The sequence below is a fragment of the Lissotriton vulgaris genome, chromosome 5 (assembly GCF_964263255.1).
Source record: "Lissotriton vulgaris chromosome 5, aLisVul1.2, whole genome shotgun sequence".
Taxonomy (NCBI): Eukaryota; Metazoa; Chordata; class Amphibia; order Caudata; family Salamandridae; genus Lissotriton; species Lissotriton vulgaris.
This window is the reverse complement of record NC_141693.1, coordinates 2000300350-2000317900: the sequence shown is the minus strand read 5'-3', so window position 1 is coordinate 2000317900 and position 17551 is coordinate 2000300350. Positions and strand designations below refer to the sequence as shown.

Genomic DNA, 17551 nt, shown 5'->3' with positions numbered 1-17551 from the left:
AGTGTAACCTAAAAATGTTGGACTGCCTCATTGGTGACTGTAGACTAATAAAATCTAGGAGATTCCTGTACTAAAGAACTTCAACTAAGGCTCATTCTCGTCTCCAGAACTTCATTGTTCATAGAATCACATACTCTGGAAACTATATATAACATAGAAAGGAAAAGTGATGTACTGCTGTAGGAAGCTGGCCCTGTATATACTATACCAAAGTAAGGTATAGAATGCACAGAGACCAGTGGATCCCCAAAGCTTACAGAGGTCAAAGTAGATAATACCTTACTCTCTATTTGTAGTAGTGTTGGCGAGCCCTAAGGCTTTATCAGAGGGTAGTGTTAAGCATTTATTGAACCCACTCAGGCAGCAAATGTCACACACTCAGAGAATGAACTCAGACCAATTGATTGTATAAACAATATTTCTTTGTTGTGTTTCATTTTTAGAACCAAGCAGGTCTTGGTACAGGTAACTAGAATTGGACTTTGCCAGACAGATTGACCAACAAGCAAGCTGGTTGAGAATTACTTTGATTACAGGTTTGTAAAATATGCACATACAGTTGTGATTACTTTTGGATTTCTTTAGATTTTTTTAAGAGTACATTTTTCGATTACTTTTTCTACTCGGTATGATATGCCTAGATATCACACTGGGAAATTTCCTAGATAAAAGGTAAGTAAATGTTTTATTTGTCAAAACACAGTTTTAATGTTTCCATACACACACCCTCAATACTTAGACGTTTTTTCAGCAGAAAACAGGCAATGCAATCGGTTTGCAGGTAAGTACACCGTCTTGAGGGGTGAGTTTCTAGGATTAGAGCAAGGGTTCCTCCAGGGTCAAGGATGCACTCAAAAAGCACCCTCAGCTGCACTAGGGCGGCCAGGTGTAGAGTGCTGAGGCCCAATGTTAGCCTATAGGGCCGTCGGTTGGTGGCTGCTCTTGGGCAAGCCACAGGGTTAATGGGGAAAAGCTTCTACTGTTAAGCTCAGGGCAAAGGGGGTCCGAGTAAGCACACAAGGTGCACCCAGAGTAGCACAGGTCAAGGAAGTCTTCTGGGAGGACCAACAGCTGGGCCGGTAAGTTGGAGTGCTTGGGGACATAGGAGCGCCTCCGGTCCTCTTCTCCAGGGTACAGGGTGGCTGGATGCAGGGGTGCCTTTTGAGGTCAGATTTCACCTTACCAAGCCACTCGCTGTTTGGGGGGTGGGGGGTTGTGTCTCCGTGCAGATAGTGTAGGCAACGTCGGGGAGTCCTGGAGGGGTCAACCCACGGTGGACTTCGACTCTGGGGGACCTCACTGGGACCGTTGAGCCATTCGGACTCGGGCCGTAGGCGACGGGTGCAGTGGTGGTTCCAGGCGTAGGGTTTCTTTGTCTTCAGCGGCCTCAGAGTCTTTCTTTGGAGATTCTTTTGAACATAACTGCTGTTCACAGGAGATCTGGTCTTTGTTAAAGGCAGTCAGTCCTCCCAGGGGTTCTGGAGGTTGCTGGCTGCAGGACAAAGCAACTTTTGCCGCAGGATCTCTGGAAACTGCAGAAGGGCCGGTAGGGCTGCAGCCAAGACAGTTCTTCTCTGCAGTCTCCTTTGCTGTGCGGCGTCTTCCATCCTTCTTCTTTTAGGTTGAAGGTTGCCCCTTAAATACTATATTTAGGGGCCGTTTTAGGGATCTCGAGGTAGTAGCCAGTGGACTACTGACCTTAGGATGACTATACCCTTGGTATGCTCACCCCACGTGGGGGAGTGGGCACAATTCTTTATCCTGATTGGAGAGTGCCTGCCATCTGCAAGATGGTGGGCACTGAAGAGTGTGGGCTTCACCATGCCTCCTACACATGAGGGGTGGACAGCTTCAGCACCGCCATGCACTTTTCATCAGCTAAACTGCTGCACTCCAGAGGATCCAGTCATGCCACAAAGTGTCTTTTCTTTCTCATGTGGGTTGGAACTCAATCCGTGCATTTTCATAAAACCTATGAGGTGACCAGAGGCCACATGGAAGCACCTTGAAGTGTCTGAAATCAAAGAAATTGTATTTTCATCCCTTCAGATTATTGGAAAGCTGAAAAATGAATCTTCCAAATCCACTAGGCAAAGTGAACCCTTCCTCCTCATTTTAGAAGTGGGATACTGTTCAGCAGCATTGTCTCAAATAAACACTAGTCCTACAGTACCTTTCTCTAGTTCTGCACCAAAACGGGTATCCATCACAGTGAGGTAACAAAGGGAAAGTCATGGTCAATGTTGCATGTAAGTTAGAGTCTGATATTGGCTGACCATCTCTGTTATTTGAGGTGTTGGGTCTAGAGCTAGGGAAAGTTTAAACCTTTGCCCATCAAATAGCTGAACTTCGCTTTTCATGACGGTAGGCGAAGTTTCCTGACAGTACCCAAGGCAAAGTTTAAGCCAGCTGGTCTGATGCTGGCGACTATTTAATGCTGCCAGATGTTTTGACAATGAATGGTCAATAATTCAGCTGCAGAGTGTATGATGAGGGGCTGGCCCTCCCAGACATTCAACCATACTACTCGGCGTCCCAACTGCAGGTGGTCAACAAATGGGTGTATGCGGCAGGTTTGGAACTGGCTTATAGAATAGACAGGTACGTCATGCCGGGGGGTAACTGCGAACCACTTCTATACGCACGAAGACCGCGCAAGGATCTACCTTCGCACACAGGGGTCGTGATTCAGTGCTGGAGGGCAGCCAATAAATTCCGAGGGTGGGCGCGGTCCATGACGGGTAGAACCCCACTCTGGCTTGGAGATCATCTAACAGAGGTGATGAGATTGACCGGCTTCAAGGGATGGAAACTAATTGGTATTAAGTACTTGGGCGACGTATGGAAAGGGGACGCCCCTAGATCCTTTGACTATCTTAAAAAAAGAGTACCAACTCCACGACTCTCAACATTATCACTACCTACGCCTTACCCATGCCCTGCGCTCACACATAAGTACTGACACATCGATCCCGGAGTATTCCCCTATAGAAGACAGGCTCCTCCTGAGTCCCATTTTGCAGAAACCCACCTCCACGATCTATTGAAAAACTGATAAATAACATGCCTGACCCACTGGTGTCCCTGCGGGAGAGCTGGGAGGGGGGACGTCGGGGTCCTGGAAGACGAGGATTGGCAGGACGCCCTGCAGAGCCCAAGCAAAATCGCAATTCGAACTAGGTTCCGCCTTCTACAATTAAAAATCTTGCACCAAGTGTATTATCCTCGAACTCACCTGTTCGCCTGGGGAAAGAGCCTATCCCCCATATTTGCGAGGGGATGCCAGAGGGAAGGCACATTTTACCACATCCAATGGGAATGCCCAGAGACAGTGCCCTTCTGGACCAAAGTAGCTAACACGATGGCAGCAGTAGTGGGATCACCGGTCCCGGTGGAGCCCAGGTGGCTATTACTCATGATCAAAGGAGCCATGCACTGGTCCACACATAACTAGATATGGTTGGCAATGGCAGCAGAGTGGCGAAACGTAACATAGCCATTGGGAGGGGGGGGCGCAGGTGCCCCCACAATGGGACCAATGGCTGCGGGACCTAGATTGGTGTCAGAGAGCAGAGGAAACCATATACAAGTACAGGGGCTGTACTAAGAAATGGAAGGAGGTATGGGGGCCTTGGAGGAAATACCGAGCCATAAGGTGTGGGGCTGGGCATGGTGTATAAGTGTAACCAGTTCAATCTATGCCTATTTTTACTGTATGATGAAATGTTGTTCTACTTCATGCCAAATAAACACTGCTGTACATTGAATAAGATCATGAGCAAAGTTAATAAAAAGAATTTAAAAAAAAATGCAGCTGCAGGAGAATGTTTGGTGTGCTGTTATAATAATGCATGCAGCTGGACAAACTACTGGTTGTCAAGCTTGGGGTGATTTAACTTTTACTGTTCAGGGCTACCCACAATGTGAGAGAAAAAAAATGCAGTTTTGCAATCTTCTTTTTCCCCCTTATACTATTATCACCAAGGAATGTTCCAAGCCACCTGAGCGGACTCTCAAACAGCATAATGCTACTGACTGCTATGAAGAGAGCGGTCAACTCAACTCAAGACATAATCCGGGCTTTCCAACTAGAAAAAACTGTGTGCTGGTGGGTGAATCTATCTCCTTGAGCCACTGTGCCTTTATCAGCTAAACGATGAATCACAAATATACAAGTTATCCACCATTAGAACCTGGGCATTTAAATACACAAGACGTTGATTCACCCTGCAACGAGGAAGTGTGCACTTTTTGAACCACTGCCCTGAAAGCCTACGCTCACGACAGTCTTACCTTCATAACTTTAATGAACTTCAGCAGTAGCCTTTCCCGGTCCTGGGCCTTTTCCTGCAGCATAATTATAGACCTGACCCTGTGGTGTACAATTAAAGCAAAGAAAAATAGAAACAGAAGTTTAGTTGAGATTTTAATAGTATAGCCATAAATCCAAGTATCCTAATCTAAATAAACAGCAATATATGTATAGGAGTTAAAGTGAATGGATAACAGTATTTATGCACTTTGGTGGTCACGACATGTCATGTATTCAAGTCCGGTGTTACCGGACGAAACGCGTCATGTTTGTCTGAGGAGGGAGAAATAAAGCACTTTAAATTGGAACCTGCCGTATGGTCCATGCCCTGATTTGGAGCAGTTTGTGCGGTGGAATTGGGAGTTCGTTTGGTATATATATATATATATATATACAAGCTCACTCCCTCCCGGTCCCGGGTGGAAAATAACGACAGCACTCGTGGGGATTTCGTTATTGGCAGCTTTACTCGCACAACAGACGCGTTTTTTTTTTTTTTTTTTTTTTTTTCGTTATTGGCAGCTTTACTCGCACAACAGACGCGTTTCGGAAGCAACGCTCCCTTCCTCAATGTTTACATCGAAATGCGCGTACTGGCGCCATTTTTATTTCAACATTACAAACAACACATGTTGGTTGGTATAGAGAGAGGACTGACGCAGAAGCGCCATTTTGCTAGTACATAAAATCACTGTATTAGCATAAATGAAAATAAAACACATTAGTTTAGTGAGTATCAAACAAAATATACAAACTACTCATATTTCTTAACGTGTAGTTTAGCAACACAATTGTGCCGTGGATCGGCAAATAACCCTCTCCTAAATGCAATGGGTAATGGACAGTGATCTCGCCGTGGATCGGCTTATGGCAACTCGAAGGTTGCCTTTTAGATTTCCAAAAACCCAATGTCTTGATTCAGTCCCCAACAGTCTTGAATGTTGATTAACAAAAAGTTTACCCAAGGTTAAAAATTAAACCATAATCCAGAAGTTACCAAGAGTGTACAATTGTCATATGTATGGTGCCATGATAGTGAAAAAGCTCTTAATTCATCCTAGAGCACCCCAATACACAGAAAGAAAAAATATGTGGAAACTAGAATCCTCAAGCTGTAATATCATCAGGATAGTCCCCACTACGGATACTGCAATATTGGCTATCTAACTCCCTAAATGCACAGTAAGTTCCTCCCCACTGTTGAGTCCCAAAGGGGCCTTAGTCTGGCAGTCTATAATATACCGGGATTCCAACCTACGAAGTTTCTGTAGTTTATCCCCGCCCCTGATGTTTTCAGAAATTGCGTCTAAGCAAAAGTATTGCAACAGATTCCGGTCGCTCTTGTGTTTAATTGAGAAATGTCTTGCGACCGGGTATGTAAAGTCTCTGTTGACTATGGCTCGCATATGTTCTAGAATACGCAATTTCACGGGGTTGATCGTGCTGCCTATGTATCTAAGCCCACAAGGGCAGAGGAGGCAATAAACTGCAAATGGGGAAGAACAGGTAAGAAATTGATTGATCTTCCTCTTATTTTTACAGCCCACCAGTTCGTAAGAAAAAACCCTTTTACTATTGGCACAGGCCTTACAACGGCCACAAGGGAAAAACCCTTTTGCATCCCTCAGTTTCCCTGTACGTGTGGGGATTGGTGACAGGTGACTATGTACCAAGGTATCCCTCAGCGAACGTGCTCTTCTAAAGGTGATGAGGGGATTTTTGGGGATATCATTCCCAATAATGTTGTCTTTCTGCAATATGTGCCAATGTCTTCTCAGGATGTTTCTCAAGTCTTGACAGTCTTGGGAATATGGTGTTATCATCCTGAATTTATTTATATCATTTGAGGGGTTGTTATTCTTTTTGAACAGAGTCTGTCTGGGTAGTGTCCTTACTCTGTCTAATGTTTTGCATAACATCTGCCTGTTATACCCCCTGGCTTCGAATCTGTTAATGCTATCTCGGGCTACACGTTCAAAGTCGTCATTTGCAGAGCAATTCCTTTTTAACCGCAGGAGCTCTCCATAAGGTATGCTCCTGATAAGTTTCTGAGGGTGATTGCTTGACGCGTGTAGCGTGCTATTCCCTGCCGTGGGCTTCCTATAGAGGGAGGTCTGAATCTTATTGTCCACCACTTCAATTTTCAGATCAAGATACACAGCCTCACTCACACTAGCATGGCCAGTAAAGGTGAGGTTACAATTGTTATCATTTAACACTTTGACATATTGCCAGGCAGTCTCAACAGAACCCTTCCATACTATACACAAATCGTCAATATAACGATACCATGCGACGATACAGTCTGACCACTGTCGTCTGTCGGGGCCCCAGGCCTCCTGCTCCTCCCACCAGCCCACGAATAAATTCGCGTAGCTGGGGGCGAAGCAGGAACCCATGGCGGTACCAGACAGCTGTCTAAACAAATCATCCTGAAATAAAAAGATGTTGTTAAATAAACAGAATGCAATTAGCTCCATCAGCATAACGTTATGTTGGGCATATTTCAGTGGTCTTTTCTCTAGGAAATACTTTATCGCCTGCATTCCATGTGCATGTTCGATGCTCGTGTAGAGACTTGTAATGTCAAGGGTCAATAGAGTATAGCCTGGTTGCCACTCGATTGCTTCGATCTTTTGGATGAAGTCCGCTGTGTCTCGGATATAGGACTTTAGACTCAAAACCATCTCAAACAGGAAATAGTCCAGAAATTTGGATAGATTCTCAGTTAGGCTGCCCATTGATGAAATAATTGGGCGCCCTGGTGGTTTGTCCATCCTTTTATGTACTTTGGGTAAGTAATAAAAGGTGGGGGTGATGGGGTGTATGGTTTTCAAGAAGAGATACTCTTCAATGTCAAGCATCTGTTTATCATGCCATTTTTTCAATAGTCCATGCAGTTCTACGATACTGGATTGGTATCTTTGCTTGGTAGTCAATTCATAGCAAGACTTGTCCTGCAACTGACGCATTGCTTCTTGGACGTACTCCGCTCGTGAGAGTATGACAACATTGCCCCCTTTATCTGAGGGTTTACAGATTATTGATGTGTCATCCGCCAAGGTCTTTATGGCTAATCGTTGTGTAGTAGTTAAATTTGGTTGACGTCCACAGGGTTTATGATGTAATCGCATGCGTCTAAGATCCCTAATGACCAGTTCTGAAAAAGTGTCAATCATGTCGGTCTGTGTGGGTGGAACAAACCTGGATTTTAATTTGAGTCCACTAATAGGAGCCTCCTGTTCGATATCCACCGCCTGTAATCTCTGGGTCAGGCTGTCTGATGGTACGGGTATCGGATCTGCTGCGCTCTCCAGACGCAATTCTTCCAACAGTTCCAAAGTGGTCAACTCATTCACTTTCAGTAGGTCAGTGTCTTTGTATCGGGATCGAATTATCTTGGCTTCATCCGATGTTGGTTTGGTTTTAAAGAATTTGTGCAGGCGAAGTCTTCTAATGAATTGAAAAAAGTCGATCCTGGTCTGTGTGTATTCAAGGTTACTGTCCGGGCAAAAAGATAGTCCCAATTTAAGGACTGATTCCTCTGCTGGTGAAAGTTCCCTTTCAGAAAGGTTGATAATAGTGAGGTTATCCTTTGTAGTTGCAGAGTCTACCATCTGGATCCCCTTTTGGGTCGCGTCCTGCGCGCACGGGGCGCCGCGTCCGTGGCTCTTCCTCTTCCTCTGCCACCTGGAGGCCAGACGAGGCGGTCGCAGGTGGCAGAGGAAGAGGAAGAGCCACGGACGCGGCGCCCCGTGCGCGCAGGACGCGACCCAAAAGGGGATCCAGATGGTAGACTCTGCAACTACAAAGGATAACCTCACTATTATCAACCTTTCTGAAAGGGAACTTTCACCAGCAGAGGAATCAGTCCTTAAATTGGGACTATCTTTTTGCCCGGACAGTAACCTTGAATACACACAGACCAGGATCGACTTTTTTCAATTCATTAGAAGACTTCGCCTGCACAAATTCTTTAAAACCAAACCAACATCGGATGAAGCCAAGATAATTCGATCCCGATACAAAGACACTGACCTACTGAAAGTGAATGAGTTGACCACTTTGGAACTGTTGGAAGAATTGCGTCTGGAGAGCGCAGCAGATCCGATACCCGTACCATCAGACAGCCTGACCCAGAGATTACAGGCGGTGGATATCGAACAGGAGGCTCCTATTAGTGGACTCAAATTAAAATCCAGGTTTGTTCCACCCACACAGACCGACATGATTGACACTTTTTCAGAACTGGTCATTAGGGATCTTAGACGCATGCGATTACATCATAAACCCTGTGGACGTCAACCAAATTTAACTACTACACAACGATTAGCCATAAAGACCTTGGCGGATGACACATCAATAATCTGTAAACCCTCAGATAAAGGGGGCAATGTTGTCATACTCTCACGAGCGGAGTACGTCCAAGAAGCAATGCGTCAGTTGCAGGACAAGTCTTGCTATGAATTGACTACCAAGCAAAGATACCAATCCAGTATCGTAGAACTGCATGGACTATTGAAAAAATGGCATGATAAACAGATGCTTGACATTGAAGAGTATCTCTTCTTGAAAACCATACACCCCATCACCCCCACCTTTTATTACTTACCCAAAGTACATAAAAGGATGGACAAACCACCAGGGCGCCCAATTATTTCATCAATGGGCAGCCTAACTGAGAATCTATCCAAATTTCTGGACTATTTCCTGTTTGAGATGGTTTTGAGTCTAAAGTCCTATATCCGAGACACAGCGGACTTCATCCAAAAGATCGAAGCAATCGAGTGGCAACCAGGCTATACTCTATTGACCCTTGACATTACAAGTCTCTACACGAGCATCGAACATGCACATGGAATGCAGGCGATAAAGTATTTCCTAGAGAAAAGACCACTGAAATATGCCCAACATAACGTTATGCTGATGGAGCTAATTGCATTCTGTTTATTTAACAACATCTTTTTATTTCAGGATGATTTGTTTAGACAGCTGTCTGGTACCGCCATGGGTTCCTGCTTCGCCCCCAGCTACGCGAATTTATTCGTGGGCTGGTGGGAGGAGCAGGAGGCCTGGGGCCCCGACAGACGACAGTGGTCAGACTGTATCGTCGCATGGTATCGTTATATTGACGATTTGTGTATAGTATGGAAGGGTTCTGTTGAGACTGCCTGGCAATATGTCAAAGTGTTAAATGATAACAATTGTAACCTCACCTTTACTGGCCATGCTAGTGTGAGTGAGGCTGTGTATCTTGATCTGAAAATTGAAGTGGTGGACAATAAGATTCAGACCTCCCTCTATAGGAAGCCCACGGCAGGGAATAGCACGCTACACGCGTCAAGCAATCACCCTCAGAAACTTATCAGGAGCATACCTTATGGAGAGCTCCTGCGGTTAAAAAGGAATTGCTCTGCAAATGACGACTTTGAACGTGTAGCCCGAGATAGCATTAACAGATTCGAAGCCAGGGGGTATAACAGGCAGATGTTATGCAAAACATTAGACAGAGTAAGGACACTACCCAGACAGACTCTGTTCAAAAAGAATAACAACCCCTCAAATGATATAAATAAATTCAGGATGATAACACCATATTCCCAAGACTGTCAAGACTTGAGAAACATCCTGAGAAGACATTGGCACATATTGCAGAAAGACAACATTATTGGGAATGATATCCCCAAAAATCCCCTCATCACCTTTAGAAGAGCACGTTCGCTGAGGGATACCTTGGTACATAGTCACCTGTCACCAATCCCCACACGTACAGGGAAACTGAGGGATGCAAAAGGGTTTTTCCCTTGTGGCCGTTGTAAGGCCTGTGCCAATAGTAAAAGGGTTTTTTCTTACGAACTGGTGGGCTGTAAAAATAAGAGGAAGATCAATCAATTTCTTACCTGTTCTTCCCCATTTGCAGTTTATTGCCTCCTCTGCCCTTGTGGGCTTAGATACATAGGCAGCACGATCAACCCCGTGAAATTGCGTATTCTAGAACATATGCGAGCCATAGTCAACAGAGACTTTACATACCCGGTCGCAAGACATTTCTCAATTAAACACAAGAGCGACCGGAATCTGTTGCAATACTTTTGCTTAGACGCAATTTCTGAAAACATCAGGGGCGGGGATAAACTACAGAAACTTCGTAGGTTGGAATCCCGGTATATTATAGACTGCCAGACTAAGGCCCCTTTGGGACTCAACAGTGGGGAGGAACTTACTGTGCATTTAGGGAGTTAGATAGCCAATATTGCAGTATCCGTAGTGGGGACTATCCTGATGATATTACAGCTTGAGGATTCTAGTTTCCACATATTTTTTCTTTCTGTGTATTGGGGTGCTCTAGGATGAATTAAGAGCTTTTTCACTATCATGGCACCATACATATGACAATTGTACACTCTTGGTAACTTCTGGATTATGGTTTAATTTTTAACCTTGGGTAAACTTTTTGTTAATCAACATTCAAGACTGTTGGGGACTGAATCAAGACATTGGGTTTTTGGAAATCTAAAAGGCAACCTTCGAGTTGCCATAAGCCGATCCACGGCGAGATCACTGTCCATTACCCATTGCATTTAGGAGAGGGTTATTTGCCGATCCACGGCACAATTGTGTTGCTAAACTACACGTTAAGAAATATGAGTAGTTTGTATATTTTGTTTGATACTCACTAAACTAATGTGTTTTATTTTCATTTATGCTAATACAGTGATTTTATGTACTAGCAAAATGGCGCTTCTGCGTCAGTCCTCTCTCTATACCAACCAACATGTGTTGTTTGTAATGTTGAAATAAAAATGGCGCCAGTACGCGCATTTCGATGTAAACATTGAGGAAGGGAGCGTTGCTTCCGAAACGCGTCTGTTGTGCGAGTAAAGCTGCCAATAACGAAAAAAAAAAAAAAAAAAAAAAAAAAAAAAACAAAAAAAAAAAAAAAAAAAACGCGTCTGTTGTGCGAGTAAAGCTGCCAATAACGAAATCCCCACGAGTGCTGTCGTTATTTTCCACCCGGGACCGGGAGGGAGTGAGCTTGTATGTTTCCAGCGCGAAGCTCTGACGCGCCTTGACTTGCACCCGCTGCGAGAGTGCCTCCGTAACTTGGAGCAGTGAGCTTGGATATATATATATATATCAACTTTACATCCCAAAAAACCCATCAAAATGCTACTAAAGCAAAGCAAAAAACTGCTTCTGGGTTAACAGGCACAAGTTAATAAAATGTGAGAACCCATCATAACTAAAATACAATATTAATTGTCATTGACTCACTTCCCTATGTAATAACTGTAAGAAGCAGGTACAACAAGGGTATATCACAATTCGAGATAGAGATTCTTTCGGAGCGGGTGTAGTGTATACGCCTTGACTCAATGTTGCCCTCTGAAGCCGTGGGTTAAGATCACGCAGAGCTAACCTATTCCCTAAAAGGAAATTAGAATACATTATGTAAAGGACCAAATGTACACGAGACTGTTAAAGCGTCTATTGCTTATAAGTATGCCGTGTAATGAGGATAGGACCGTTTTCTCTTTATGCTTCACATACAGAAGAAAAGGATGCTGTGCAGATGGATAGTTACACTTGGATGGTTTGTATCCAGTTTCATAAACTGAAACAATCATAAGTACAATGTTTAGTTAATGTCATGGTATGGTTCCCATTTTATAAGTCATGTTTTGAGATCCAGGTTGGGTAATTGGTAAAATACTCATATATTCACCCAAAACGTGTTTCGCGTCTCACATCAGTGCATTTTTGGGCTTTTTCAAGGCTGTAAATAGTTATTACGAAGTGTAAGCATCAAAAGCGGTTACATATTGCGTTTGTGAAAGTGCACCACAGCAACCCTGAAAAACACAGCTAGGTTTATTTGTGAGAAAGAGTGTTGTGAAATAAGCAAAAAGGCTAAGTATATACTGAGACTAACGCCAATAAGCATTCCACATTACGAATAAAATTACCCCTGTATAGTCATGAAAACAGATCTGGGGGAGGGCAAACCAAACATATTCAATGAGGTGACCCCAGTCTGTGTGATTGCCATGTCATGCATTGTAAATCTGCAGTCTTATCTAAATCTAAACTATTGAAAGAACTGTCTCGGGTGGTCCTCCACAAAGTCCGAATGCCCCGAAAGGAGCAGACCACTCTTGGTTCTGTACCTTTTGTAAAAAGAAAAGAGAAAACTTCACAAAGTGCAAACTCGTTTATGTGGTCTGGGGTGGAAGAAAGGAGCGTCTTGCTGTCTGGTCTGTAATATTGTAATATGTATATTATGTAATAATTTCGACTTAACATAAGAACATGATCTATGGAACATACTTGATCTTAAAAAGCAACCCTTATTCCCACCTCCCTTTTACTTCGGCTGCTTTATCACATCACTTTTTGCTTAAAAGATACGGATACCCGGACAGCCCTTCATCACTGACACAGGTAGCAAATTAACACTGGTGCAAACTCCAATATCCAAGTGGAACTTTAACTTGGGCCTCTTTTCTCTCCATTCCTCTTTATTTCCTATACTCAAGAGGTTCTCGGTCCTCTCCATTTTCCCTTGGTGACATCTCTTCAATACCCAAGATTTTCAACCTTTCAGCATTGCACACTAAAACTCTACTTTCCAATAGGATTGCTCCTATTCTTCTTCATAAACATAGCACAAGGACTTACAAGACATTTTTGGGTAATGCACTTCTGCTCCACCATAATTAAATATGGCACTCGCCCACACTCTTAAGGAGCAGGCTGCAAGACACTCGTTTCCTCACACCCACCCGCAAAAGTGACTTTACCTTACAACTCTGACTACACTTTGGTAGGTTTGTTTTACTTTCTTTTAACAAAGGACAGACCCACGGGCAGTCTGACCGAAACAGGGCATCCCAACTTCGGTGACGATTCTTCTCCTTGCCTTGTACTCGGGTAAGACTCCCTCAATACAATACACTACAGTCATCACACAAACCGAGGTACCTTCACACCCTAAGCAGGTTAGGTTTGTGAATATCTTCCAGTTTCAACTGGAAGTCCATCTTCTTTTGATCCCCAGGGCACATTAAAGTTATATCAACCTAACGTGAGCCATCCTAAGCCTTTAGTAGTGTTCTCTATGCCCAGGTTGCATACTGGCATAGGCTATGGTCTTCAGAGACCAAATGACTACAGACACCTTTTTGAGAAGGTCAAGAGAGATGTTCTGGAAATCATCCCTCTCTGTGCCTGAAAACATCTGTTTCGGTGTCAGCAGTCTTGGCTTCTTTAACGATACAGTTCAGCTTCAGAGTAGATGGTGAGTTCACGCTGCATCGTTTTGGGAACCGGGACAGAATTCAAGTCCAGTAACAGAACCATTGCTCAGAATGCTGCTGTTTTCCTCTAGAAATGTCCAATGTGTCCAGTAGCAAAACCAACTCTAGAAGACATAACTCCAATACCCTAACCAATGCACCCTCACAAGTTCTATCTTCCTCGCCCTATTTTGCCAAAAGTAAATGCATGTGGTTGGCATGTTAATCACTTTGAGAGTTTACCACAAGCATCCTTATGCTGGGTGCTGAACACTCGTAAGGACAGCAAGGCCCAGAGCGAATATTTAAGTAACCACTTCGCAGTCCATTATCAGAGGGAAAACAGGGCTCCCAGTAGTTATAGCGAGAAACAGCACCCACACGCTTTACTAAATGTACCTCAACCCTGAGCGGTAAGAGCAAGAAAATACAGCCATATCAGCAAGAAGTAAAACAATCACCTAAAGTAATACCACGCCTATCTACCGCCACAAGTACTGGTAGCAGTTACCATAAATAAAACTAACCACAACAGTTACTGGAAGGGGCCTCCGGATCATTCACCATCCTTCACAATATCCACAGAGGGCAGACGTTAAGATCACTGCACCACTTTGTACTGGAAACTGGTCCCATTCCTTGACTATAATCTTAGATACGAAGCTTCTCCATTCTCAAAACTTCACACACTCTCACTAACCATTTCATCTACCCCTACTTTCATGTTGACACCATTATGTCTCAATGTGCCCACCCCTCTGTCAAGGGTCCTGCACCAGCCTAGAGTGCCCCTTTCTAGTGCACCCTGGCATTCTCCCGGGATCACTTCACCAACGCGCCCCATTGCTGCCAGTCGTGCCACAGCCACTTTCTTACCAGTAGGACATGTTGTTAAAGTGCTCCGTGAACTGCGTCAGGTTCGGGCTCTTCTCTTCGTTCTGCTCTTTAGCCCACAGTAGAACTTCTGGAATCTGAGGGGAAAACATAGAGTTCAGGTTAAGGGGAATGGCTTATTTTCCCTGCAGCCTGAGGACCGATGAAGACTGTTTCCTTCGATATTCCAAAGCACCTTAGTAGATCAATGCACAAAAAGTGAAAAGAAAATATGGAGTTTCATGGCAGAAATGTTGGAATGTACCCAGAAAGCAATCTAAACAAGGATATTACCAAACAGAAGTGGGTCAGAAGCAAAATGCCTATTGTAGATGAACTGAGATCCAGGCAGGTACAGATTACAAACAGTAGGACACGCTGTGCCCTGGGCATGCCGAGATCGTGAGCTCCCAGGGCTTACAATGTACATGGAGATTAAAATTTTATTTACCCTTCAGTAACAATATTTCTGGTGGACTTATAACTTTCCTGCACATTATTCCTCTGTGAATTCTCTCTAGGCTTCAGACGGACCTGGAAATGTTTCCCCATTGACAGCTCTTCAGCTGCGTCACATGGCACCATGTGGGAAGGCATTTGGGTTCAGCTCCAAAGAGGGCTTTTGGACCATCAGACTTTCAGGTGACAGGACAAAGAGCAGGGGCCAATCAGGCAGGCCTCTGGGCTCTGTCCACAAATTGGTTGACTTTTTGATACTGCCGTCTTAAAGGAGGAAACCTCCTCTTCACCATACCCTGCGAGACCCGCCTTCTACAAACACCCGGACCAACCTCGAACCCCAGTTGTGAATACTGCGGCTACTATAAAACAGCATCATCCGCCGCAAGCATAAGTATCCAACGCTCTCCTACTGAAACTTCTTACGCACCCCAACTAAACGCTCACTTTTCGTGAACACCCGATCAGGACCATGTTGGAAGTATCACCGTTCCACCGACCCCGCTCCTCATGACCTCTTTACAGCTCTGAAGAGTCACGGGTTAAATCCCTGCTTGACGAAACACGTGTCGGCTGGTTTCATGTTCTCAATATATGCATTCCATTAAAAAAAAAACGACACAAAAAGAACACATCTGTGTTACCCCATCCTTATCATTTATTGGTGATCATTCATATCACACTAATTTGTTGTGTGCATCGGATTTTGCTTACAATTCACTACAGGGAAGGATTTCAGCCATCCCTGCTTCACAGAGTTTAGGGTTTTCTCTGATCCATTTGCAACAACCATAAGCTAACTTTTCTTTTGACCGATCCACTACCTGTTGTGCGCCAAAACATTTCTGAACACTCACAAACCCATCGCAGAACCTAAAAAAAAACTCCTCTGAAACGGGGTCAGAGGGCAAGGCATGCTTTCTCTGGCAAAGTATCCAGGCCACCCGCATTTTGTAAGCCCAGATATAAATCAACATCAGTATTATAATTGGGAAGGAGGCTATCATCATCCCCTTTAAGACCACAATGATCATCAAGCATTGCAACAGCCTCAGAACCACATATCGCCTCCAAGCAGGATCACTGCTAAGCCCTGATGGGGTGCTCTGCCAGGAGAACTGCACTAAAGTTCACCTTAACTTTTCCCCTTCACCAAACACACCTTCTGTTCTCGAAACCTTTTGAAACAGTGTGGTAAAAGGCTCCACATGTGATGTTGGCACCAAGGGAGGCCCCAAGCGAATGGGGATGGTGCCTTGACAGGATGAAACGTCTTTTTGGGCGCAGGGCGTAGAGTCCATAGAGACGTGGCGCTGTTTTGGGATGGTACTGCCAAGATTGCAGGAATGTCTGACCCTTTTGGGGGGGGGGGGGTCCATGGGCTGCAATAGCCATTCTAAACAGATGCAGCACAGAAAGCCTGGACCTGCACATCGTCAACTAATGGAGCTAGATATTCCAAGATCTTCTGAGTCACTGTTGGGATCTGAAACAATGACAAAAAGGTTGGCCCCAGTGAACGGTGACGAGAACTCGAATGGTCGCTGCAGCGGGAGAGTTACCTTGAGAAAGAGGAGGGCTTTCCCTTCCCATGGTGCTTCTTTATTGTGTGAAGGTGGTTTGGGAAATCACGCTTTACTGCTGCTGAGGCGCCTCTCTGTGGGCCTTAGCCGTAAATACTTTGGCCTTCCACGACCTGGTGGCCAGCGGATGCAGGGAGGCACAAGAAACGCACGCCATATCATGGTGTTACAACCTGAGACACCAAATGCATTTGTCATGTGGATCTGAAAGGGACATCATCTTTGGGTATCTGCGACAAAGCCTAAAACCCTAAAGTTTTCAAGGAGATATTTGACCTTCGTCAAAAATGCTAAGCAATTCTGTAAGTGAGACAAAGAGAATGCTCTACATCTGCATTGATAAGGTGCGTTCAGGTGCAGACACACAGTTGGAGGGCCATTTCTGAGGAAAGGGTTCCTACGGCAGTCTGATACCTGGAGAGAATTCATAAGGTGAAGAATCTGCAGGAAGCTGCATCAGTCAGAACACATATACCAATAACCTGTGCTTTGCACAGAAAAGGCTGCGTGTAGAAAAATGGATTACTATGTGGTGTGGTTGTGAGACCTCAGGGACCTCACCATGTGATAATGTCACAATCCGTATCATGTCTAATTAGGTTTCTTTCATAAATCCCTTAGCTCATGCCTGGGCAGTTGTGGCACAGAGCAGTCAGGCTTTATTTAAGGAAGACGTTTAAAGCATTTGGTAGTCCCAGAACAATCATTAGGTAAGAAACACAATACAATAAAAATCAGGCACCAACTTATGAAATGTATGTCACATATTTATCTTACAATTGACACCAGAATGACGAAAATCTATTGACTAAAAACGGAGCTATGAATTTTGAAAGGTAAGTAAATCACTGTAGGTTGCTTTTAGGAAATACAATAAATTGCTGTAAGCGGTTCTACAGTTTTGAGCCAGCGGACTAGAATGGCTACTTCTCTTTGCATGGACGGGCCACGACTCGTCAAGAAAAACTATGAGTGAACAAAATGCATGGTACAAAATTGTGGCTTTTATTTTATTCAATCTTCATTAT

The 17551-nt window shown here is 44.3% G+C and overlaps 1 protein-coding gene across 10 annotated transcripts in view; it reads right to left on the bottom strand.

Moving 5' to 3' along the window:
* RAPGEF1 (Rap guanine nucleotide exchange factor 1) overlaps positions 1 to 17551 on the bottom strand; it is a 714396-nt gene that overhangs the window by 88064 nt on the left and 608781 nt on the right. For all 10 annotated transcript variants that reach the window (XM_086924774.1, XM_086924779.1, XM_086924781.1 and 7 more), the window contains 2 exons: positions 14485 to 14579; positions 4294 to 4372 (listed from right to left, as the gene is read on the bottom strand). In XM_086924774.1, coding sequence (XP_086780900.1) covers positions 4294 to 4372; positions 14485 to 14579 — 174 coding nt within the window. The remainder of the gene's footprint in view (positions 1 to 4293; positions 4373 to 14484; positions 14580 to 17551) is intronic.